Source organism: Amyelois transitella, chromosome 12 (assembly GCF_032362555.1).
Source record: "Amyelois transitella isolate CPQ chromosome 12, ilAmyTran1.1, whole genome shotgun sequence".
In the NCBI taxonomy this organism is placed as follows: Eukaryota; Metazoa; Arthropoda; class Insecta; order Lepidoptera; family Pyralidae; genus Amyelois; species Amyelois transitella.
Genome location: NC_083515.1, coordinates 9077430 through 9105012, shown reverse-complemented (window position 1 = coordinate 9105012; position 27583 = coordinate 9077430). Strand labels below are relative to the sequence as shown.

The 27583-nt window shown below is 35.8% G+C and overlaps 2 protein-coding genes across 9 annotated transcripts in view; one reads left to right on the top strand and one right to left on the bottom strand.

The window, feature by feature from the left end:
- Positions 1–47: 47 nt before the first annotated feature.
- On the bottom strand, positions 48–11956 carry LOC106142628 (ribonuclease Z, mitochondrial). Of its 4 annotated transcripts, XM_013344464.2 has the most exons (17): positions 11724–11955; positions 11460–11628; positions 11060–11246; positions 10453–10574; positions 9720–9907; positions 9329–9399; positions 8490–8655; positions 7785–7917; positions 6641–6733; positions 6162–6303; positions 5339–5493; positions 4672–4887; positions 4273–4415; positions 2771–2955; positions 2066–2282; positions 1596–1828; positions 48–1132 (listed from the first exon to the last, which is right to left on the bottom strand). In XM_013344464.2, exons 2-17 carry the CDS (start codon positions 11621–11623, stop codon positions 959–961), a joined length of 2589 nt encoding a protein of 862 aa, XP_013199918.1. In that variant the 5' UTR covers positions 11624–11628; positions 11724–11955; the 3' UTR covers positions 48–958. The 4 variants fall into 4 exon arrangements, with proteins under 4 accessions (XP_013199918.1, XP_013199916.1, XP_060802731.1 ...); XM_013344462.2 differs by having other exon boundaries at positions 11460–11956; XM_060946748.1 differs by having other exon boundaries at positions 9720–9904; positions 11460–11956.
- Positions 11957–13522: 1566 nt separating this feature from the next.
- Positions 13523–27583, top strand: part of LOC106142481 (uncharacterized) — a 39974-nt gene continuing 25913 nt past the window's right edge. For all 5 annotated transcript variants that reach the window (XM_060947105.1, XM_013344249.2, XM_060947106.1 and 2 more), the window contains exons 1-2: positions 13523–13904; positions 14843–14973. In XM_060947105.1, the coding sequence (XP_060803088.1) occupies positions 13805–13904; positions 14843–14973 (231 nt within the window). In that variant the 5' untranslated portion in view covers positions 13523–13804. The remainder of the gene's footprint in view (positions 13905–14842; positions 14974–27583) is intronic.

Sequence of the window (27583 nt, the reverse complement as noted above, 5' to 3'; positions counted from 1 at the left end):
ATGTTTTACCGGACAGGCTACTACAACTACATAATGAAACAACAATACAACATTGCATACATTTATTATTTAACAGCTCTAACAATGTACTAAGCACAGTATGAGAATAAATACTATATTTACAAGCTAATCAACAAATCACAATTCTTTGTAAATGCTACAATTTATTAATTTTGACAGATGAAAAACTTAAAACGAGAGGGTACAACAAAGTTTGAAAAGTGATCGCGATTAAATTATCACTGGCATTCCCTTTTTTTAAATGTTTTGATATGTTTAAAATGTGTTCGTTGAATGAAAGACTTATATAAATCTTAGAATACGAACGCGTCTATAAAAATTAAGATCACTTCCACGACTAACAGCTGTCAACCAACCTATTCAAACAGTCAAACAACCAATACCTTTGAAATTTGTTTTATCTGTCAAATTACAGCATGTGAATCTATGACATACATGATAAGAAACATTTTAAAGGCACACAACATATATAAATAAAAGCTTCAGTCCTCTGAGTCAACTTCATACCACACCTACACTGTATACACCAACATTATATGCTTAATGCACAATAAGAAAAATTAAGTGGGTAGTTTAATAAAACTAAAATATTGGCAAAAAGTCAAAAACAAAATATTTAAGCCTGATATACAAATAAGTATTCCTTCATTCAATTCATTCTAATATTTTAATTAAAAAAATGAAAATAAATGTACTTACAACATAATGCTGGAAAAAAATCGTACTAGCAGTCAAAATCGAACCTCTTTTGATAGCCATCAAAGTTCAAATATAAAGTAGATATTGGACTGAAAAATAACAGCGTCGTGGCTACAGTTTCAATGATTATAACTTCAAAACTACCTATCTACATTCTCATAAAATGTCATTGGCCTTCAACAAAAAGGAAACAAAATTGGAACGAACCCGCGTTCCGATTTTAAATTCAAATCTACAGCTAACTACTGTGTTGCGCAGTCGTACCCATGCTTTCCATGGGGGAAGACGGCCGGCGTTCCCTTTGCCGAGCACGGTGCGCCGCTTTAGCCTCCATTTCTACACAGTGCTCGGCGAACATTTGTAATAGAGGCGCGTACATGTGCGGCAGAAGTTTCAGGTCGCTCATTGTGATCTGAAAATCATTATCATAATATCTTTATCTTTAACCCTTTCACTTTATCAGAAACCTCTTATTGAATTGACCTGCATGTTATCAAAAGCGATGCCAATACTCCTGTTATCTGATTGACTTGATTTTAGTGTTTCACTACTGTACACATAGCCTTCATATTCTTCCTTTGATCTAGTTACTACTTAATTAAACCGTCGCCCGATAGATGGCGTTATAGAAATTTTGCATAAACAATGAGAACCGACCTGCGATTATCTTATCAAAAGCGATGCTAACACTCCTATTATCGTTTAATATATTCGCGTTACGAGTAAGTCCCGGCAATCACACGTATCGCTAGCTCAAGTGTGAACAATAACCTTCATGGTCTTCTCAAGCTACTACTTAACTCAACCGTTGTCCGATAGATGGCGCTATAAACAATTTACCGTACAAATTAACCAAACTGCTATTATTTACCAACCTGCATGTTATCAAAAGCGATGCCAACACTCTTATTGTCGTTCAATATGTTCGCGTTAAGTCTCGGCAGTCTCGCGTACCGCTGGCTGAAGTGCGTCAGTACTGTGTAACTGGCCTTCATGTTTTTCCCTTGCTCAATAGCTTGGGATGTGGTGGAATGCATCTTGATGCGAGCCTCGTCCGCCAACTCGTCTTCCATCGTCGCTTCGTGGATGAGCAGCGTTGATTTGTCACCTGCGAATAAAGGAATTGATGATGACCACATGAAATGACCACGCCGCGTCTGGGTTACGTCTACGTCTGGGTATGGTATTGATAACTGAATATGAATGAACTGCGCGGCGTGGTCAATTACAACTCCTGTTCTCAAATTTCATTTTGAATTTTACCTATTTTTACCAATTATTTACAAGGTAAAGCGCCATTGAAACGTATAACGCAATAAAATTAACCAACATAATTCAATCTTACCTATCTTAACCAACTCCTCACAAGGTATAGTGTCACCAGAATAAGTTATCTTGTTCTGTTGGTCCACATCTATGGCGACGCCAAACGCGTTGGGACAATGCGACACTAAGCACGTTCTGATTTGATACACTCCGATGCACGCTAAAGCTGCTGACGACAGTTCTACTTGATTTTGCTCAGTGTGCGACAGTTCTACTTGATTTTTCTCAGTGTGCAACTGGAAGTGAGAAAAAATAACAAAACTATGATATAAAACATGTTTTATTGACTTAAGAAATACCTTTTAAATATTCAAATTTGGTGGAGAGTGAGGTGTTATACAACTTTGTTACTTACATTAAAACAATGCTTCACATTTAATGATCGACGCTCCTGTGACAGGCAATGAGTTGAAGGGAGACCAGTGAGATGGTAAATCTGTCACTTGGCAAGATGGCAAGTAATTGAAAAAACTAACATACTATACCCACATAAAAAGTGGGAAAAGGTAACGACAAAGAAGACTCCTGTGACAGTGTCTTTAGGTCAATGGATAGATTTAAAAAAATACTTACCGAATTCCGGTCAAATATAAGAGTGACGTCCTGTTGAATCTCATCCTCGTACATATTTTCTTATAGATACAGGAGCTCATGTATGTGTCATGACGCTCTTGTAACAATCATCCAAGGCTTACGGAGACAGTGATACTTTATATAAACTTACCAAACTTTGATTAGGTATGAGTGTGAAGTCCTGTCGAATCTTCTCAAACTGCAGGTCGTACATGTTCAGCCAAGACATAATCTGGCCAGGGGCTAACAGATAAAGTGGCTCGTACGGAGCGTGACACTCTTGTGACGGATGGTCTTTGAACGCCTGGCGACGAGCTTGGAGTACGCCTATTAGACCTGCAAAAAAAATCGATTGTCCGTAAAGTCGGTTTACTGACGATAGTTGAACGTGACAACGTCTTAATAAAATACTGATGGAATGGTAGCATTTTTTCAAAAGAAATTTTTAATTTCATTTGTATAATAGATTTGTATGTACATATATAGAGAAGGAGGTATACGCTGAGAAACGCCAAGGCCGATTGCGCCTCTTTGTCGCTCGTTCCGCGCTCTCGCTTGCACTTCAGACCTTACATGGAACACCTCAGAGCGAGGTAACGCCGCATCAGTCATGTTTTTTCGTGTGTGCAGCCGGCTCAATCGAATTATAAGACGTCGTCACGCCAAAAAATGATAAAATCAATTACCGTTGTTTTCTAAAAATTCCATAGTTATCGATCGATAATCTCGTCGATATATACCTACCACTAGCTGTGCCCGCGACTTCGTCCGCGTGGAATAGTTATTTTGGGCATCATATTTATTTTTGCAAACATCCTCCTCAGGCGGTCAGGCGGTCACGCGTATTAGAAAGAACGCTGGTTCGCCGTATTAAATGTTTCGCTGCAAATTGCTTATAACGACTATATCTCAAAACCTATTCGTCTGATTTATATACTGTAAATGGCAATTTTAGTCTACATGAAAAGCCGAAAGTAATAAACATATTTATTTGGATAAGGATTAATACTGAATTAAAGAAAATTGGTTTCAAAATAACTTATGTTTATAATGAAAAAATAATCTTAAAAAATGAACATAAAAGTGGTTATTGTAAGTAAACCTTAAGAGATAGATATATGCTCTCGCGGACTTTTTTGTGGCAAAAAATGAGTACTTCACATCTTTAGTACATTGTTTTACTATATCTTTGTTGGTTTGCGCAGCGTTCGCGTGGAAAGCTCGCAGATGGCCGACTCATTCAACTTTCACCTGCATTGTTGACGTTTCCCGTAGGAAATCCGGGATAAAATGTAGCCTATAGCCTTCCTCGATAAATAGACTATCTAACAGTGAAAGAATTATTTAAATCGGTTCAGTAGTTTCTGAGATTAGCGCGTTTAAACAAACAAACAAACAAAACAAACTCTTCAGCTTTATAATATTAGTATAGATTATTTCCAAATGTAATTTTTTTTCAAAAGTTTTAATTGTTAAAAACAATGTTTAAATTATTAATTACAAAATAATTAACCAGTCCATTATCGAACATATTTTGAAAAGTGTAATAATACAATCACGTTGAACAAATAATGCTGAGAAGAAGTACTTTCAAAAAGTTACATGTGTACACTACATTTACATTTTTAGCTGTAATCAAATATCACAACTTACCAATATGATGGTCCGCGTGTAAATGTGATATGTAGATGGCGCGCAATGACCTCAAGAACCAGTTGACTCGCTTCGGCCCGAAGAACCGGACGATTTGCCCTAAAGTGCCTTCGCCGCAGTCGAGAAGCATGGATTTGTTGTCGCTGGAGAATAAAAAAAATATATATCACTTGAATCGCGCGAAAAACTATCGCTGTTTCGCTTTTTATTATGACGTGAAACGGGACAGGGATAATCTATACGGGCTGTGGTCTTGCTGGTATACAATACAGTACCCATATGCCGAAGAATAAGCCATGGGGTACTGGGGTCGCTCTGGAGGTATCTGATGCTGTCCACCTTTTTCCTAAGAGTGTACAGGGTTGATTGACCTCTAAATAGATAAGTAAAGATACTAACTCAACTTGCAAGATCATCCCGCTTGTATTCCTAGTCTTGCTGGGTATACAGGACCCGGTGCCAAGGAAGATGACCTTGGGGTACTCGGAGACGTCGCTCTGGAGGTATCTGATGCTGTCCAACTGCTTCCTCAGGGTTTCGAGGCTGGCGGCGAAACCAGAGATGTCCATGGTCTCGCGTATGTACTCTTGAATGTTGAGCTTGGGTTCTGCAGATCTGAAAATTTAATCGATCTGAAACCTATTGCATAAATATCGGAGAAAATTAACACTTTGTCCCTTCTAAGTTTTGGCCAATTGTTACCGACAACGTAGAAAAGGATTAGTTCGTCTGAAGCTAGACAAAACTCATTCGTCAAATTTCCCAAAGTGGGTTAGTGTGAAGCAGGCATTCAAATATTACAACTTTACCAAACCATTCTACAGTGCACAACGTATTTCTTACATGCTGTAAATGACCTACGAAACGAAATAAAGATTTTCTCTCACTCTCCATTAGAGATACCTTTATCTCTTTTGGGAATTTGGAGACCGATTTTCTGAATTTCTGTATTCATTTTTTTAAGTCTACTTCAGTTGTTAAAAGTTCCTTAAAAACATAACGATAAAAAGTTTATATTCACAACCTAAACACCGCTTTAGAAAAACAATTCACAATGAATACTGACCTGTCAATCTCTTTCTTAGGCCTCAAATGGAATACAGTCAGGGTTTTCCCTTCATATATATCATGAGCCTTGTCTTCCTCCTCGGGTTTAGCGTCAGAATCGCCCTTGCAGCACCCCTCCATGCTGATAATGTTCTGGAACTGCGCGAGCGCAATCTAAACACGTGGTATTATCCCCTTCACCAGCCATCAAGCTATTTACAGCTCTTTAAGATTTTTCTCCGAAATTTTGTAAAATATAACTTGATCTCTGTGACAATTGTCAAATGCATACAATATTTTGGTCAAACATTTTCGCATCTACTTCAATGTTATTGTTCCAACTAGCATCACAGTGGTCAAATTTTATTTTACAGACTAAGCAAATCAAGCCTTCAATAACCAACATTAGTAGTTATGATTAGATTTAAGTTATGTGACGTCAATAAGTGATACCTTGTATCCAATTTTGAAAATAAATCTATTCTATTTTATTCATTATTTCCAAGTTTACCCAACACCAAGTCTCCCGTGTATACTTAAGTTTCAATTAAATCATTCTACTTTTTCATATTGCATCGAGATTCAACTCACGAAAATACGTTTGTATGAAAACTGTAGTAAACAAAGAAAGAATCTTCTCTAGATCATGACACAAAGAGGATTCAAGCTCTCTTGAAAGCTATGGTTGGAAATCAATTATTTATTTTTCATATCATTTTAAAAAAAGAATCGGCTTACTAGCCTGAAACACCAAACACCAAGCAATTTTTTTATAACATTAAAAAAGCGTCGATTTTTATTAAACATTTAAAAAAAGCAACATACTGGCCAGTAACACCAACCTTATTCTTAAGTTCCTCCAGCGCCTTAATCTTCGCCGGACTCTCGGTCTGTAAAGGCGAAGCGCTCCACACGGCTGGGATGCTTAGATCTTTCAGTAAAGGGAAGATGTCTTGGTCTAGAAGGTGGAGTTTGTGCTGGGTCCTTGCAACAGTTACCATGTTATAATGTTTGTTTGTTTGTAAACTCTTTATTGCACAAAAAAATAAATTAAATCATACAGTTCTTAGAACTAAAAATTATGTATAATGGCGGACTTATGCCAAGTGGGATTACTTCCAGTTACCCAAATTAAAATAGGTTGATAAAATAATGTTATTCAATACAATATACTGCTTTCGCTTACGAATTTTGACAATCAAGATCGAATATAGAAACTATGTGTATGCGCAGACGTAAAATCAGGAAACATTGTGTTTATAAATTGACTGTAATACCTACAAATACTTTATATCTCATTAAAAATGGTTGACATTCGTACCTATGAACCGCCTCCGAGCCCAGGCAGGAGTTTTGGGAGTTGAGCACCAAGTGTTTCGTGTTCCGTCCGAACATGGAAATGAATTTTCGATACCTGAGTTTAAAAAAAAACATCAAATAAATCTTTGTTTGGCCAAAAATATAATTATAACGAACGTACTTTGATCAAATGGCAAAAGGTCAGGTTGAGTACCCGAAATCGGCATGAAGAGAGTTATGAATGTGAATGTAGCAAAAGATGTAAGCAGATAACGTGGCAAGTGCAAACATGTAGTATCTGCCTACTCCTCCGGGAAAGAGGCGTGATTTTATGTATGTACATACATACATATAATCACGTCTATATCCTTTGCGGGGTAGACAGAGCCAACTGTCTTGAAAATACTGATAGGCCACGTTCAGCTGTTTGGCTTAATGATAGAATTAAGATTCAAATAGTGACAGGTTGCTAGCACATCGCCTATAAGCCTATCCCTTAGTTGCCTTTTACGACGTACATGGGAACGAGATGCGAGTGGTCCTATTTTTTTTATTGGTGCCGGGGATCACACGGCACGTGATTTCACTACATAGTATAAAACAAAGTCGCTATTTTAGTCGGTTTGTCTGTATGCTTAAATCTTTAAAATTACGCAACGGATTTTGATGCGGTTATTTGTAACAGGTAGAGTGATTCAAGAGCAAGTTTTTTAGGTATAATAAATACCATTTATAATTTTGCACCCGTGCGAAGCCGGGGCGGGTCGCTAGTAATGTATAATTTTAAAGTGCGCGGCAAAAAGAAAATCGTTATTTCTTTCTCACTCTCCTTTTACCGTTAACATCCCATATTCGCACCAATCGTCCGAAGCGTCCAAGCTATCCAGTGGTTTTACGAATATTTAGATTAGAAAATATCATTTTGTCTACCCCTTAAGAGAAAAAGACATGATATATGTCTTCTTCTTCTTCTTCTTCTTATCAGCATATTTTTGTCCACTGCTGAACGTATGCCTCTTCAATGGATTTCCACTTCGATCTTAATGCGGCGATCCTGGTCCAAATCGGCCCTGCCGTCTTTTTGATATCGTCCGACCATCCGGCAGCTGGTTTACCCACACTTCGTTTTCCTGTGATGATAATTATGTATGTGTTAATATAATTACTTGGGGTCCCGGAACACGTGCGGCGGCGTGTAGTGCACCACGAGCGCCGGCACCCGCTCCGGGGGGTTGGAGTCGGCGAAGTGCGCCGAGAACTCGGTCTCCTTCAGGTACGACAGCTCGGGCACCTCCAACACTGAAACCGGAGTTAATTTATTACAAAATTGATCAGTAATGATGATGATGAAGTATGCAGAGATCGTGGCAAGTGGAAAGAGGTAATCTCTGCCTACCTTTCCGGGAAAGAGGCGTGATTTTATGTATGTATGTTGATCAGTAATGAAGTGACGTGTGGTTACCGCGGCACCATTAAAAAAAAAGAATTAGACCACTCCATCTCTTTCCCATGGATGCCGTAAAAGGCGTAAGGGATAGGCATACAAACTTGGGATTCTTTTTTAGGCGATGGGTTAGCAACCTGTCACTATTTGATTCTCAATTCTATCATTGCAAGACTGTTAGCTCTGTCTACCTCGCAAAGGATATAGACGTGACCATATGTATGTATGTATGTTGATCAGTAATAGAGGCGGTCGTTGCGTTTTGCGCGGCGCCTCTATTACTCCATGCAGGCTGTGTAAAAAAAACTCACGAGATAACAGGTGTCCTGTAAAAACTTTTCCGAAACAATTAGTAGTGTATATCTCTCTCTCTCTATTATCTTTGCCTGTTCTCAGGTGAAACCGCCACTAGTGCCAAGACACTTACCAATAAATACTGGTCCTGGGTCGTCTGGGGTCTTCACGTCTTTGGAAAGCACCAACTCTCCATTGGCCAGCACCACGTCGAAGCCAGCCTTCAGCTGCCCCAGCATCGGGCCGGGGGGCACCCCTAGCTCGACGCACTTCGCCAAGTCTAAAGTACCAAGGCGCTTCTGTAAAAGTTAAGAAATGATATTATGAGACTGAACTTGCCTTACCTTACTTATTGAAACTGAAAAATTTTCTTTCATGAAAATTTTCATGAAATTCTAATTTTCTTACCAAAAAAATGAGTCATTTAAAAATTAAACGGCCGTCAACGACTTTCCTTAAGTAACATACATACATATGGTCACGTCTATATCCCTTGCGGGGTAGACAGAGCCAACAGTCTTGAAAAGACTGAATGGCCGCGTTCAGCTATTTGGCCTAATGATAGAATTCAGATTCAAATAGTGATAGGTTGCTAGCCCATCGCCTAAAAAAGAATCCCAAGTTGGTAAGCCTATCCCTTAGTCGCCTTTTACGACATCCATGGGAAAGAGATGGAGTGGTCCTATTCTTTTTGTATTGGTGCCGGGAACCACACGGCACCCTTAAGTAACTAAAATATTAATATTATATTTATTGACGTACAGTGCCATACAATACTTTAATTAGGTGAAAATGTATATGACATACATAATGGTAGGCAAATTGATAAGGATAAATTTTTGGAACTTCCTTTGGTCATTAAACCTAGTACAAAATTGGATATTAATTATCAGTAATATTCTTAAAATAGTGAGGTGAAGAAGATTAAGTATTCTCAATTTGAATGTATGTAAATAATGGATGAATGCCAACCTTCAAAGTGCAAATATAGGCGATAGTGCATTTCCCCTTAACTTCATGCTTTTCATTCTTTGCTTTAACATCTGTAAAAGAACAATAGATAAAATAATAAAATAAAATACAATAAAGAAGTTAATTCTATGTAAAATACTGATTATGATCTTCCAGTCAAATTGAGATTTTTGGCTCTGTCTTCCCTGTAAACAGGATTATATGTATGTAAATTAATTTAAGTATATGATATGATACAAATATATGTCACATTACAGATTTACAAGGAGTAGAAATCACTGATCTGAACAAAGGTTTCATGACAGACGTACCTTAAAAAAAACTTTTTCTTTGTGCCAGCTGGTATCTCTTTATGATTTGTGGCTATATAAATAAATAATTAATTACGTACCTTTTTCACACCGCGTACGCGACATGGACCGCTCTCTAGTTTTCCTGTTTTTTTTATGCTCATGCTTGTAATAATCTGTGTCATCCTGCATAAATTTCTCAATCTCTTTAGTCTCTTTGTGTAATTTTTCTTCTAATCTCGGTTTCTTCGCTGCTGATTTTTGGTCATGACGAAGTTCCTCATTGCTGCTATAAAAATTTTTAATATATTAATGATATATTAATGTTAATGATATATTATAGATATTTAAATACATATGTTGATATTTAAAATAGACTAATGTAAAGAATAGAATTGAATGTGACATCAATAAAGTGATACATTGTCTCCAATTTTGAAAATAAGTCTATTCTATTCTAGAAGTTTTAATTACACACCTTCTTTTACATATATGTAAAAGTAGATTTTTTATATTCTGCCTAAGTATTTAATTAGTGATCAGAATATTTAGAATCAAAATGAACAATATTTATTTTGAAAGTCTTTAGTTGACCACCAGCTTTGAAACAAAGTAATAACAATGCAAGGACGAAAATGTTTCTAGGGAGGAGCCATAACAAATAACTTCCGATGAAAATGCTGCAGTGTAGTTTGTTCCGCCGCTTCTTCTACACATGCGTTTTGGAAGCGGTAGTAGTTAAAATTAGATTTAAGTTATGTGACGTCAATAAGTGATACCTTGTATCCAATTTTGAAAATAAATCTATTCTATTCTAAATAATATTGAACTCACAGTATGACATATTTAACACTCATGACATTATCCTCAAAGTCTGCAGTGGGTTTGCATTCAGCCATTGTGACGTCCATGTCCTTCATGATAACAAACCGTTTCGTGGCCTGATATAGTTCATCCTGAAATAAAAAGGTCCATTAGATTTCAATTAAATTAGGTGACTCAAAAGTAACTGACATAATCGAAAATTGTGTAAGTTTATATACAGTGATTAGTTACATTTTATCGAAATTATTCAATGTTTCTTTTATAGTAGATGAAACATATTCAACAAAGTACAGTTATACTTTATAACTTAGGTATTTCTATCATTACACAAACATCCACAAGATGAGATGGTACAGTCCTATTCAATAGCAATAACATTTTTCTGTAGACTTGCAAAAGGTTAAGACAAGGTATAGGTAAATATCCAATACAGTGTATCAGATTTTATGTAGACCTTTGCTCATGCCTAAAGTAACTAATTCCAAATTTTCTCTACAGGGCACTAAGTTTGAACTACACACTTTGCCTCAGTTAAAAATTTGTGAGTAACTCATATGGCTGGTGATAATAGCAGCTACACTGTTATAGTTCAATTTAACTTAGTAAAATCACATACAAGGCCCTCAGGTCCATGCAACGTCAGCTTGGGCACTCCAACGTCCTGCAGGGTCAGCGACAGCCCGGGCAGGCCTCCGATGTTTGTCCATGTCTTGGCTGTTATGAATATGTGCTCCAAACGGGATAGTTTCACTTTATGTTCATGAGCTAACCGCTGTGTACTCTCTCCACAGTTAAATAGGTATCTGAAAATATTAATGGAAAATAATGTTCAGATATTATAATTGCTTCTTTATTGAATGTGAATTCTGGGAAACACCTTATTGTAAAACTATATTAGATAAAATATACAGTAATTTTAAAAAGTATTGTCAATGATGCAACATAGTGAAATAACTACTTAGTATTAAAAACATAATCATCTGAAGCAATAACATTAGGTAATTAATCGGCTTTACCGTTTCTGATCTGTGAAGACATATAGTGTGTTGGGTGCCCCTCTAGCTCCTGAACCAAGTACTTGTAAGTACACAGTACTCGGCGCATATTTTTCTGACTTCTTTGATATGTTCTGCCGTTGTCGTTGAGCATCTAATATCCGTCCAGAATTCGCCTTAGGCATCGCGGCTAAAACATCCAACAGCTTCTTAGTGCTACCACTTTTGAAGCGGTTATTATTCAAACTAACTACTCGAGAACTAAATAATACACTTTTACCGTACATGTGATTTGAGGTTATTTTCGGTTCAAATAAATGTTTACGAGCATTAGGAGTGTATTTTTTTCATGGAAATAGGAAGTTTTTGTCACAAATCATAATTATTTACTTAGGTTATTGTGACACAAGACACATTTTCAGATTTAGAACAACAGCAAGATTTGAGTTTTCTTTTCAGTTCTCTTTTTTCCGTGTACTCATAGCTTTTTTCACTTTCTTGCTGTCACAGTCAAGAAGACTGTCACGTTGTTTTGATGTTGACACATGATGAGTGGACAGCATAGATCCAAAGAAATTGTACCTATTGGATTGATTCAAAGAATATAAATAAGTACAAATTAGTTGTGATATGGCAACGTGAAAACGCGTGTCGGCCAAAGTTAAGACTCACGCACAACTTAATAGGTACTAGGGTTGTTGAGGGAGTGAGAATGATTAAGAGTAATTGTCACGCGCAAATTTACAGGATGCGAAGTGGATCATAGGAAATTATTGTTAAGTACTAATGGACCCAACCCAAAAGCTTATGTCCTGTCCGTACATAACTAGGTACATATATATACAAAAAATAATTAAAAGGGCATTTTCCAGTGAACAGCGTGGGAGTGGGTTGGAGAGGTCTTGCTCGCCCGTTCAGCCCGGCATTGCGCTGCACAGTGAAATTTCTCTTAAATTTTTTGGAAGTGATAAAGAAAGAGAATTTTTTATTTATGAGAATGCGGTAACGGTTGAGGAATCCAAAATACTTTCAATAAAACTAATATTGCGGAATAATAAAGTAACCAGCCAAAAAAATCTGGTATTAGGTCATAATGATATTGTGGCGATATCTCTACGCCAAACGTCACAACAGCCAATCACACAACAACTGTCAATCATCGCGAAGAAATTGACGCGCTCAACCAATAACACCTAGCCTGACGGAAGATCTTCCCTATGGTGGCGTTCGAGCCGAATCATTGCTCCAGCTACAATATGAACTGCTAACATAATTTGTTTTTTATTAGTTATGACATTATGTCATTAATTGTCGACGTTGCCGTACTACCGAGGCACTAGGACTGCAGCGGATTTGAACGAAAAATGACGCGCGTGACTTGTTTCAGAACTTGATGAAAATATAGGAATATTTGCTTTGAAGTTAATAAAATACTATTAAAGCTAGTTAATTGTTAAAGCTACATTATGAATTGCATATTATAACACCCCATTATAGCAAAAAAAAATAATTTCATTTTACTTTACTGGACCTTTAGTTACAACATTCATCAAAAACACTCGCGCGATCTATAGTTGTCATTATTTCCATATAATATTAGTTTTTAGGTATTATATCATCAAGATAAACATCATATTTATCTTATATTTAATAAATAACACAGTTTTTACTATTAAATCATACTCTTTCTTTCAAAAATCCGATATTTTTCAAAAAAATCTTTCACGGTCACGCACTGGTCTGGAACTTCTTGAAATTGGTCTGTTTTGAACTGATTTTCAACTTCTGTTGTCTGTGGTTGAGTATGTTTGGGATGTAAATTAAGCAATTTTTAATCATAACCATATGTATTTTAAGCTTTAAATCGAGTTATAAGTTGTCTCGGACAGTTGGCGCACATATGCGCCACAGCAGCTGAGAGGTTAAGACTCTCAAATCTTAACTGGTTGGCTGGTCACGCTGTCAATATTTTTCAACCTATCTTTATATACTTCTATGGATGGTAGAAAATATTAGTAGAAATCTATAGATAAATAAATTTTGTTGTGGAAGACATTTTCTTTCACAAACTAGCAATACTTGTATCGAAAAATCAAAAATGGCGTTTTGTACAGCTGTGGGTTGCGCAATTTTCAAGTAAATGTGCATGAAATTCGTTAGTTAAATTAAATTTTAAGCCAAACAAATATTCTAGACTGTTGATATGTTAGTTATACGTAGTTCATACTGTAAATACTGTGTTGTGTCTTAGTATTTTTCACAAAGTGCAATCCTGTCGTGGACCGTGTATTTTTTGTGTTGTGGTGATGTACGAAAATTATAAATAATGAAACCGAAATTAAAGCAACTGTGCAAATAATGATACAATGATGGGCATGTTATGGATGGTGTTATTTGTGGCCTTGAGTGGCGCACAAATTGGATGTGGATTACCATTAGGATCGACGCCGCAATCCTACCCTCACAGTAAGCCTTTTATGAAGTTTGCATGTTTTTCAACAAATAACCAGTTTGGAAATTCTTTTATATAAACAATTCACATGAAATTATGTTCTCAAACTATGTTTATTTGAATTATGCCACTGACTTTCGTAGGAAACGTTGACAAATATAATAGGGATATAAATGTTTGTGTTAGGTATTTATTTGGGCTTAGTGTGAATGCATTGTGTATGTTATTTCTTTTTTAATGAAAAGTAATTAAATAGGGCCCTACCCTGTGCAAAAAAAGTATAAACTACAAAAATATCTTTATTTTATTTCAAGTAAATTATCTCCCATTGATTATATTTAAATGCCTTGCTTGTTGTAATTTATCTCAAAAATAATAATGCACTTCATTAATTTAAAAATGTATAACATTTTTATTGAATAAAATTGATCAAATCAAAAACAATTTCTAAACTATATTTAATAAATCTACCTAATTAAAATAAAGTTAAATTCATTAACTACAAACAAAAAACATATTCAGCATATTGCTATTGCAATACAGCACGGGGATGCTGTCTGCATGATGGGTACCCTACCTAAGGGTCCAAACTTAATTTAAATATATTGTTTAATGAGAAATTTCTATTGTCATAATAGATCTCAGTGTCTTATCATTAAAATGTATTTAAATAGTTTTAATGAAAATAGTAAAATTGTGACACCTTCCTTTCTGGAAAAGAACTTTGCCTGTGCCTTTTGGATATGATCCTTGAATAACAATTATTAAGTGATATGAAGTGTCCTATAATAAAATGCATAAAATTTTTGAATTTTTAATGGGAAAAGTCAGGTTTTTACATGAAGTGACTCTTGCCTGACCTCCATAGTATAAACCTAATCCCAAGGTTATAAGCCTATCCCTGAGCTGCCTTTTAAGACTGTTGAAATATATTACTATTAATAACTTGCAGATGACAAGGGTGCCTTGGTGTTTGACAGCTGGGACTCAGGATTGTATGCGGTGCCTGCTCTGCTGCTGACGCTCACTGCCGTTGGGCTACTATTTGGATGCACATGGTGTTACAGGCATAAAGACTGCAAGGTGAGTCTTCTTTTGCAGGTTGTGTTCTGAAACCATACATAACAATGCTCCAAATTTATTAATAATGAAGCATGAAGCATTTATTAATAATGAATGAGCCATTATAAAGTATTGAGAATAAGGGTGTGATATACCAGTTACAAGGGCCTTAATGTATGCAATTACCAAGGAGCATTATGAGGGATGCAGTTACAAATTAAAAAGAGAATAGAACTGTCACATGTTGGGTTTGATTATAGCTACATTTCAATGATGATGGTGTGTTTAATAAACAAAAATGGCAATGTCCGGCCGCATTTGTATGTATTGAATTCCAAAAAGATACAACAGATTGGTATTTATTGACAAAAACATGACAATGATAAAACCTCTACAATCACTTTAATTAACAGGACACCTGTAATTAAGTGTTTTTGTCCTATTTATTGAGAAATATTAGAGTACTAACCAATATTGTTTTCAACAATCTTTACACCATCACTACTAAAATCGGCTTCTTGTCATTATTTGGTGTAATATCTGCTTCATCGTTATTTTATTGGTGATATTTTAATAAAAAAAACTTTTCACTTTCCGTCAATAGTTTAAAAGTATAACCAGAATATTCAGTTTTTATTGAAGGTCTTCTGTGTTGTCATTATTTTACGCAGTCTCGTTAAATTGTTGTTGTTATGCTCTCTCTCATATGTTTGTTTAACTACATCTAACCATCATATTATCTGCTTTAGTTGACATGATATACATTGAATGCTATTGTCTTCATACATTTACGCTAAGTTAATTACAAACAATACATAGTTGACGCTTGCGGTAAAACACGCGAGTAACTGAACAACATTCTGTTTCGCACATAATGTTGGTACAAACAAGAGTTATTAATATCACCATAAACATAGTAAGTAATAAAACAATTTTTTTAAACAAATTTGTGTACCAGTTTTTTCTCTCTGTTTCTCTCGCCGTCTCTCTCTTATTTACATTTTCCTGGTAACACCGCCAGCCGTTTCATTACGCTTCGATTTATTAACCGGGCTATTTTCCACTTTGGCAGGCTTTCGTCATCCTCAGTTTTAATATATCGTCACATCTGTGGTGACGGCAATCTATGATATTTAACGGCGCATCTCTTCTATATGAATAAACCAGATATTGCTTCCCATATAGTTGCGAGGTTTCAGCAATACATGATCGTACCAGCGTCGTCGGCTCTCTTGAATTTTATCTATATGTTTCGGACGCTGTGCTGTGTGATTCCCGGCACTAATAGGTAAAGAATAGGACCATTCCTTCCTCTTTCCCATAGAGGTCGTAATAGGCTGACTGACGTGTCATGACATGACGTGACGTGAAAGACTGTTGGCTCTGTCTACCCCGCAAGGGACAAAGACTTGATTATATGTATGTAAGTATGTTTCGGACACTCCTTTTTAAAAAAAAGTAAGGATGCAACCGGTACTACGCCAAGATGATGTTCCGGACGCAAACACTACCACTAATGCGGGTGAATGCGGGTGCTAAAAGATGTCTGTTATATAAACGTATATTGTTTATAATAATTATAAACACATAGGCAAGGGTAGTATTTTAAGTAATTTATTTGACGTCAACCAATGTTGTGAAACCAAAAGATTTGACAATTATTAAACGATATGAAGTATCCTATGATAATGAATATTTTTTTTTAATTTGGATGGATCTTTAATTTCTCTCGAAAGCAAAACCCGGGGCAAACGTTTGTTTGTATTTAAAAAAAAAAGTGATATTGTGTACAAAGCCGTTCACCAGACGGGAACATACACTTTCATTCCAGCAGTTCATATCTACCTACCAACAGTGCGATATTGCATACACGGCCTTTTACTGTTCATTGAGCAAGCCAAGCTTTGTTCGGATTCAGATGCAGTTCTATATACAGTGAAACCTGGTTAATTGGGATCTCAAGGGACCAAGACATATGTACCAATTATTGAGAGTTTCCAATAATCCAGTTTTCCAATTAAACAGGTTTAAAATTATAGTTGTCTCATTTACAGAGGCCCCTTTACAGAGGTAGAAATGTGCCTTTATTCTTTTATTAGACGTGGAAATGTTAATAAAAATGCGTATTTTTGGTGTTAAGAATTTAATGTAGTAGATATGATTGTACTACATATAAAAAAAAACAATATTGTAACGATTATGACTTAAAGTAATCGGTAATGGTTGTTTGTACTTGATTGCTAGTTGCTGAAACCTGTTTCTCGATATAATAAATTCGATCAAAAATATTAGAATCATCAACATTTGACATTTCGAAATACTTGTGTAAAGTTTCTAAAGCTTCCATTGCCTCACACTTTGAAATTTTCACTGGAGTCTCTTCACAGTCTTCTTCCTCTTCTTCTTCTTCTGTGTCCAAAGAAGAATACATAGCAACTATGTCATCATCATTGAGCTCCTCTGAAATGAGTACATTATTATCCATAGAAACGCAATCCTGAAAAGTCGCCTGTTGCTCATTCCTACATTCAGTAAATAATTTATCCCATTCTGGAAAAGTTTCACAGATCTCTGGCTCGTCTTGTAGGCTCTCAGGTTCAGATACATTCGTGACTTTGAATCCAGCTTTTTTGAAGCAATTAGCTTTTCTCGCAAATCTCATGGCCTGGAGGATGTTAATTTCTGGGCTTTTATCCTCTTCTATAGATTTAAGAACATACTGAACAACTTCCTTCCTGTAGTAAACCTTAAAGTTGTTGATAATACCCTGATCCATGGGCTGTAATTTACTTGTGGTATTGGCGGGTAAGTACAATAATGTAACATAGTCTAATTTGGGCATATTGTTGTGAGCTGTGCAGTTGTCAACAAACATAATGATCTTTCGTTTTTGGGCCCTCATATCGGCGTTCACTTTTTTTAACCAATCTGCAAATAATTCAGAAGTCATCCAGGCCTTTTTATTGTTTTTATAATTAACAGGCAACATTTTAATACCCTTGAAGCATCTTGGGCTCTTAGATTTTCCAATTAAAAGAAGTGGCAGTTTTTCAGTCCCAGACATATTTGCACTTACAAGTACTGTGACCCGATCTTTACTCAATTTACCACCATGGCAAGGCTGACCTTTGAACGTAAATGTTTTATCCGGAAGACACTTGTAGAATAAGCCCGCTTCATCGGCGTTGAATACGTCATCGGGGGAATAATCGTGTAATAAAGCTGGAAGGTTTTTAATCCACTCATTACATTCGTTATTGTCCACAGAATTGCTCTCGCCACAAACATTTTTGAATGTGATATCGTTTCTTTTCTTAAATCCTTCCAACCACCCATTACTGCCAGAAAAATTATCAAAATGGAGCTTTTTTGCAAATTCTTCAGCTTTCTCTTTAATCATTGGTCCGCTTATTGGAATGTTATTATTCCGTACCTGCTTTATCCATGTACAGAGACACTTTTCAAGTTCAGGATACTCTGCGGCTCGTATTTGTTTGAGTTTTCCTTTTCCATCAATACACTGAGACCGAATTTTCTCGTTATTTTGAATAATTCTACACAGGGTTGACTTTGGTATGTTATTCTCCCTACACAGTTCATCACGCGACTTTCCACAATCATAATCTGATAGAAGTTTTAATTTTTCAGATACTGATAACGTTTTATATTTACGTTTAGACATTTTGTACACTTTTATTTCCTTGTTTTAAGATCAAAACCTGAGATAGTATACTGATAAACAAAGCATGCGCGGAAGACGATGCGAAATGTTTGTAAACAAACATGTCAAAACGTGTTCAGACCTGATTAATTTGTCTCACTTATACAGATAATTGAGCTACACAATCTCAATTATAGAGGTAAACATCGAAAAAGTCTTAGAATCCAAATCTCATTTAACCAGTTTCAAAAAGTCCCATTAACAGAGGTAATTTAATGAAAAAGAACCGGGACCTCATTGCAACTCTTAATAATAGAGGTTTCTCACTTATCCAGGTCCCACTTAACCAGGTTTCACTGTATATGTAGTAATGTATATTCCATCTGTTTTCAGTAGGCTCTGAAATTAAACTGGGAAGAAATAATAGCTCGTTGAAAACCTGACACGGTTGTTAGATCAGCTTTTGTTTTGTTTGTTTGTTTGTTCGTTTGTAAATACTTTATTGTACATAACAAATTTTCAGTTGTATGTACATAAAAATAACAATGCACAAGGGCGGACTTATCCCTGTGAGGGATTTCTTACAGTCAACCAGGTAATTCAAAGGAACATCTCAAGTTAAGGGATAGTAGCTACAGCTAGGTACAACGTTTTATATCTTTTGTTAGATAAGCTCATTTTCTAGTTTTGATATCGATATTCTGTTCTTGTTTGTTTGTGAACGCTTTATTGAACATAAAAAAGAAATATAAAAAAATACAAAACAGTCATTGGATAAAGAAGAATATGCACAATGGCATAAGAGTATCGAATTAATTATACAATAAAAACAATGGCGCATTTACCCCAATCGAGATTCTATTTTTATATGATTTTGTATAAAGTTAATATTTTGTTTTATCCATGATCTGGCAAATTGCTGATAGTTACAGTTACATCTCCATGTTCTGTCTTTACATTCATGATCTAATAAAATCTCCGCTTGAAACTTCGATTAACTTTATTACTATGAGAACAAAATAAAAAAATAGTATTTTTCGAACGGTCAGGTCAGTAATTTTTTCTAATACGACTATGGCTGGAAACTACATTAATATGTAGACGTAAAATAGTGATTATTTTAATTTAGAGAAATTCAAACAAATTGTTCTCTAACAGTACAATAAAAACGTGACTATAGAGTATCGAAAGAATATAGTAAAGCAAAGATAGGAAGTCGTCATAAAAGTTTGTTGCGACTATAAACCGAAGGTTTGCGGTTAGTTATCATTACTGGCTTTCCGTTCCCGAGTAGCGTTTTGTTTTATCAATGTGTTGGTATCAATGAATGGCAGTCGATGTCTGTGTAACCTGAACTATTTCTGATTGGCCTGTGTTTTGGATGTTTATCGATGTTTGTATTTATTTATCTATACATATAATAAAACTGTAAAAATATTTTGTCTGTACACTTAGTATTTTTTGACTGAAATGGATAGAGGGACACTTATAATGAATAACAGAAAGCAAAAATATTTTTTTTTTAATTTCTTGTCTGTCTGTATGTATGATCACGATTATCTCCGAAAGTACTAAACCGATTTACTTAAAACTTTCACCAAATACTTTGTTTTAACTCAGAAAAACATCTAAAGTTTGTTTCATTAAATACGGTTCACTAAAAAAAAGTTATCGACATTTGAATGAACTCAAGGCATGAGTTTTCCTGCAAATAAGTTACGAAATTTAAAATTCAAAGTCATTTATCATTGTACGACAGCAGAATACCTATAACATATAAATATAAGTGAAAATTAGTTTGATAATATTCTGGTTTAGCCGCACATAACATGCGTGATTCTCACGTAAAAAGATTTTTGGTTTGTTAGCCTACTTTAGTACCTTGTGGTTCTCGGCACCAATACAAAAAAAATAGGACCACTCCATCTCTTTCCCATGGATGTCGTAAAAGGCGACTAAGGTATAGACTTACAAACTTGGGATTCTTTTTTACGACGATGGGCGAGCAACTTATCACTATTTGAATCTCAATTCTATCATTAAGCCAAATAGCTAAACGTGGCCATTCAGTCTTTTCAAGCCTGTTGTTGTATTCAACTCGAAATTTACGCGGACGAAGTCGCGGGCAACAGCTAGTTATAAAATACATATTGTATCGTTGGCTTAGTATCTCGTAACACAAGTGTCGAACTTACTTCGAGGCTCACTCAATCTGTGTGATTTGTCCCGTATATATTAATTTAACTGATTTTTTAAAAAGTTCTTCACTTTCGTGTTATTATTATGACATATTTTTTTATTTGGATAGTAGGTTGTCTGGCATTCTGTGTGTTAAGTTTGAAGACCAACCGGTCAAGGTACAAAACTTGGGAGGATAAAACCCTCTTTCATTCTGCAGAGGAATGTTAGGTAGAAGATATGAAATGTCCTGACAATCGTAAAATTGAACCGAAGGCTTTACAAAAGTCACGAAGTCAAAAGTTACCTTGCAAAATATGACAGTCACGAGACCGCAAGTTATATACGCACATACTCGAGTGCAAGCAAATAATGACATCATTTTCCAAGAAGTCTTCATAGACAAGTATCTCTCCTCTAGAGGAAGATGTCGCCAAAGTACTTTGCACTCTTGTCCACGTTCCATGCGGCGTTTCGAGATAAAACATAAATAAAGTAAGATCTCCAGTCAGCGCAACTGTATAATCCTCATTAAATTTAATACTGTAGATTTTCCGTGATGCGCGTACAAACTAAGAGTTGCAAAAATTCTTATAAATGTTAATTTTGGCTCATGAAGAATCCCCATGCATGTTTTTCTGTGTAAAGACATGAAACGGTAATAGTTTTATTATAATTACCGTGACTTACTTTTGAAAAATAATCCTTGAAAAAGGTCACAGAAAATATAAGACACCTTTTAACACAATTGTTTACAATGTGCAGTATGTAACTATAATATTTAGCATATTTTATTTTATATACACCGCACAAGTGTTCAAGCGTTGCGACTTACTTCAACCAACATCAAAGTAGCCATAATAGCTAAGCTTAGACATAACGCTAATTTACTATTATGTCTGCCTTGCACTCTGCAAATGACCTTTGGTTACCTAACTATCCTCACCTAACACTGTCTTACTTTGACTGAGCTTCGTATATTCGCTTATTTTAGTAGATTTTTCCAATGAAATTTTTCTATTCTTAATGTCGTATTGTGCTTGTCCGTTTGTCAAGCTAAAAATTTGGTCGTGTCCATTTATTTTTAATTCTACCTTTTGCTTGCCTAAAACGTTGAATTCTAGTATTATCCCGATATTATAATACTCACTGGATATCTCTTATTGCTTTCTACAACAAGTTGTTTTAGCTAGGTGGTAATATACTACTTAGTCAAAAGTCATTCCATATAATACAGATACGTACATAATATCACGCCTCTGTCCCGGAGGGGTCGGCAGAAACTATACATATTTCCCAATGCAAAGGTCCCTGCATATCTTACGATTTATTCATCTTGATTTATTCATAACTCTCCTAACTTAGGGTATTCTTGACCTGACTTCGCCAGGACGTTCTGATTTCATCAAAACATCACACGAAACTAGTATTCGGTTTGTTATTGTGTTTCTTGGCCCTTCGTTTTACAGCGATATGCAAGATGCGGCTATATGCGTTTCTCTCAATGAGTTCGTTGGTCTTCTTAATTATTTTAAATGGTCCCTGAGTCATGTCATGACAGATGTCTAATAGTAAGGACTGCCGATTAAGGTTGCCGTCTTTAGGTATATCTAGAGAAACTATACAAATTTATAAACGACTATATTTTTTATCTTATTACGCTGACTTTTTAAAATCGTGCTGCTTATTAAAAATGGCAAAAGGTTACATGAAAGCACACCTCTTCTCAATTAAGGCAATAAATAAAATTTATACTCTAAATCTTGAAAATGTAAAAAATTCCAGTGATCCCACCCGAACACACAAGTAACAAAACAAAACAACAGTGCCAACCATAGTATATCAACGGCTTTAGGTCAAACAGTAGCGTACAATTAAAATCGTCAGCGTTTGTAGGGTTGACCTCCCACCGGCATTCGTCTCCCACACCACTAATTACTACATGATCTCATGACTCACAGGCCCGCAGCAGATGGGACAGCCCGGTAATTACTCACTGCACTTGGCACAAAACCTACAGGTCCACAGCGCACAGCACTAAACATAGTGCGATCGGGATCGATAAAATTACCACTTTATGTTCTATCCTAGTCATCGTGAGTTTATTTCTAGTTTTTACGACCGTATTATGTCTGCGCCGTATTTGGCTGTTTATTATGTTACCACGTTATTATGGTCGGCAAAACAGATGGTACTGACTATAATCATGATCACATATGTATTTTTATGTATTTAGCAGTTTGTTGTTCTTACTATTGTAATTTATTAGCAACGTTATGCTGAAACGAATGAGTACCCTGAAATTCTTCGTTCTCTAGCTACCTTATCCCATTTACTTATAGTCGAAATTTCTTGTCCTTTCTCTTCTGTCTCTCCACTCTCGACGATCTTGAGCTATCCTGGTGTCTAAATGGGCTTTTTCAGGTCTTTTTTGACTGACATCAACCAGATGGAGAGCCGTCTGCCTGATACTCGCTTCCTTGTTTGTAGTTTAGTTTCAGAGCAAGCTTAACTTTGTGATCTACAAAGTGTCTTTGTACACAATGGAATTCAGCAAAGATAATTTTGATGATTTTACCTCTGCCAAGAAATAATTGTTTTTTTCTCAAATTATACCTTGTGATACCCCGCAAGGGATATAGACGTGATTATGTTTGTATACAGAAGCGAAGCCGGCGAACAAAAGTTTAACTAAAACTGGCGTGAGGACCTCATTCAACTTCAACTAATATGAGCAAAGCTGCGGCAAAATTTTATTTATAATTAATTAATTAACTAATTTGATTGTTTGTTTTGACATATTTGATGCTCTTGGTGCTGATCATGTAGTTCCACCTAGTTTCATGGTTATTGTTGTGGTTTATGAAATCGCCTTTAATCAGAGCCGAATAGCGTATTTTGCCATGTCGTGTGAAACAGTTTCCCAAGACAATGACGAAAAATATTCGATTTAACACAACTGATCCAACTGAGACAACAATCCTACAATTTCACACGGTTTTAAAGACAAGGTAGTTGTGCAAATTTTCTTCACCGACATAAATTTACCAAGTCTATTTTTTATTTATGTGTTATGGTTACCAATGAACTTAATTGATACACCGACATCCCTTTCTCTAGTCGTCTGAGGAGGTATAATCATATCAAATCAATACAACTAAAGCATAATGAAATAAGTCCAAATAGCAAGACAGGAAACGTGTACAATTTGAACGCATCTAACTTGTGTAAACCAATCGAGTGACATAATTATTCACGGAAGGATAGTCTAGAACAGGCGTTCGATATTTCGATACGTTTCATTTCTCGATGACATGATGTAATAGTCGTAAGTTGATATGAGCCAGTGACTGCGGGAATTGGTTTTGGTCCAGTGGAAGCTGAGAGACTATTAGGTTCCGTTCCATTTCAGTTTTTTGCTCCTCATTCAATTTATTCCTTTATTGGATCATGATTTGAATGGATGCACATGTAAGTAGATTTTAGTTATCGATTAAGAATTGACGTTTTATCTATGAAATTTGTTGAAGAACATAGGGTGAAAAAAAAACGCTGGAAGGTGGATCATATTAGTTTCATAGGCCTTGGTGTATATGTTGGCGTTTTATACCCCTTATTCTTCATTCGATTGTGATTTTGTTATCCAAATTATTTTCAAATTTTCTTGACCTCGTCGATATAACTTACTGCGGGCATTCAACATATCTTTCCTTTTTACTATATCAGCAAAATCACTTAACTACCACAGTTATTCCTAGCAATGTGCCACTATTAAAAACCACTTGAAAAAATGGACTTTCGTTTGACCTAGGTTCTCTACGTAAACTCGGTTTTGTACGAACAATTTGATGCAGAGCGTGGCTGCACGATATCACTTACTAAATGAGCCTAGCCCATTAAATAGTTTACAATTCAAACCGCGGATAGTGACACCATTCGCGAAGATAATGGCCCTACAGCTTCTGTAATTTCCTCCGTTATTACTGCCCAATTATACTAATTGGATAACATTAATTTTTCTAATGGACTGTTGTAATTTCTCGAATGGTAGGTGCAAAATTCGATAGTAATTGATGAATGGTTTGGATAGGTCTTTCTTATTTGCTTGTGTGTTGAACTATGTTCTAATTTCACATATATATTTAATGTTGTTATTTGTAAACCTATTTGTTCGTTTGTCCTCTTAAGTATATCATTTCAATTTGAAATACTGCAACATGCAACAATATTTTTTTCTGTATTATCATAAAAGTACTTTAGTGTCACAACAAGGCCACACGGATTAGCAGTAAATTGCAATGGTCCAGTTCTTTCAATTAGATGCAAACATTGTTATTTATAGTAGTTTGTATTGCAAAATTAAATCAAAGTCTGAGTTTTGCAACCATATGTCTCCATAATAACGCCAGAATCTGTTCCCACGATAATAAATTCAAGCTCAAGGAAACTGCTAAAACTAAAAATATATAATTTCTTACAATAGGCTGAAAAATATTTTCTCGTGAATTTACACTGTGGACTTTGAGATGCTTCACATTAAAAACCCTAGACTACGCGCGAGACATTCACACGGCATGACAACATTTTTTAACGTGCTGTCAGTGTTAATTAAAATGAGCCTTGCGCCCTTGTGATTAGGCATAGTGTGTGTTTTATCAGTTGGCGTAGTATGTTAGTCATCTGACGGTGCAGTGGCGCTTGTAGTTGGCATAAAGCCCGGGGCTGGCACACCCTACAGCCGTGCCCCACCCACGCACACACTGCTTCACACCTCCCCCATTGCTCCTCTTATTCATCAGCTAAAATTATATGCAGCTATTAACCTGGCGTTGTACGACCACATATCCGGAATGTCATGATGACTCGAAGTAATGTGAGGAATTCTGTGTTGGTGCCAGTCAGTACTTTGTATTGTTTCGCTTTGTAGTTAGTTGCTGGTCCGCTGCTGTAAAATCAAAATCAAACTACATACATTGGATTTAGTTTTCAAAATTGTTGTCACATACCCAAAAAGATCTTGGTAATATTAATTTGAGATAGGTCATGATTAAAGTGAGCGGCATAGAAAAGAGCGCACGATATTTAATCACATAGATAGTCAAGATTCCGATCCGATTCATGTTAAAGATGTTACACAATTTATGTAACATTTATTATATCACAGAGCGCAAGTAAAAATATACACAAACCACTCAAAAATGAGATAAGAGAAAGCAAATATGTGTGTACTCAATTAAACAAATATTTGTATTATGATAAGATGAATGCGCAAATCGTCGTCTCGGGCACAGGCGTAATGCGCGGTGCAGCCGCGTCAACGGTGACTCACGGCTAATTACATGGTGCCGCGAGCACGTGCTCGCCTTGGCTTCTCTAAAGATATTGAGAGTCAATGGGCGCCCTTTGTTTTGATGTGAATCGCTCTTTTGTTGACCACACTTGGGAGGTGCCGATGAGTGTGCGATTATCCTGAATCGGATTGTTAGGGTTTATTTACGAGTACGTTATACCAAAAAGAAGATAAGATTCTATTTATGAACAGGTTTTCCTATATATTTTCCTATTAAAAATTGCGCAGTTATTTCAGTAGTTCTAGCACATGTTCATAAAGCAAACAGTTCATAGATGCATAACATCATTCGTTAAGAAGTTGGAAATAATGAGAATTTTCGCTCTCAGTGTAGCACAGATACGACTTTTTACTTTATTTTCATCAGAAGAATGTCAATGTCCACACAACTATTTCAATTATTTTGGCAACTCGCTACCGTTCTCTGCATATATTTTTGGTTGGAATTCATAATGGTTATCGAAATATGGTATGATGGTTTTGCCATCTACCTACTTACTATCGATTTTAAATCACTTCTATGTTACAAATTTATGAAAGATTAATATATTTTATACTCGAAATTCTTCTCACTCTTATCCGATGAGTTTTATACATAAAGCGGTTAGTCTGTTTTAATTGACACGATCACACCACCATATTCTTAGAACTTACGTAAGAAGTGTCACTCAAGTATATAAATTATGATTCATATTAAGCAGAAAATTGCGCTGCTCATGTGCTTTGTACCTAGAACGAGATTTTATTTATCATGAAAAAAACATAAAAATATTTGATTAATTTCAACCTTACCGCCCTAGAAATTATTTTTATACATACGTTACACATATTTTGTCATAACTCCCTTAAATTTATCATGTTCAAGGTGCTTTTCAGACGACTCGATGCTATCATAGAATGAGTTACTTGTAGGTTTCTTCTGTATTAACTTTGCTGTCAGCAGTTGCTCAGTTTACGGATAACAATCTGGAACACGTTCGCTGGTGCCATAATTCTCACCTCGTCATCAATTCTCACGTACCGGCACGCTTATTTGCATTAGTTTGCGTGTATCGCACAGTTGGAATCAATAATGGAAGTAAACATAGTAAGTCAAGTACACTTGAATATTCTGCATTCATTACCATCTCAGATGTAATGACTTGTCGTGTTGACTTATAGATTTGAAACTTATTCATTATCATTTAGGTCAGCTCTAATTTTTCAATGCTGGCGCTCGCTTAATTGGCTAGTACAGCAGATTTGACTCCTTACGATTATTAAGGGTGTCCGATTGGCGCTTTATTTGTATTTATGAAGTCGAATTAATGTTCGATGCGTAGGGCTTTCATTTAAAGCTAGATTTTGACGGACAGTCAAAATCTAAATGCCTTTTAGAAGACGCGTCATAGTTGGTGACTTCTACTTACAAATAAAGCGAGTCCCCGAGATAAATAAATGTT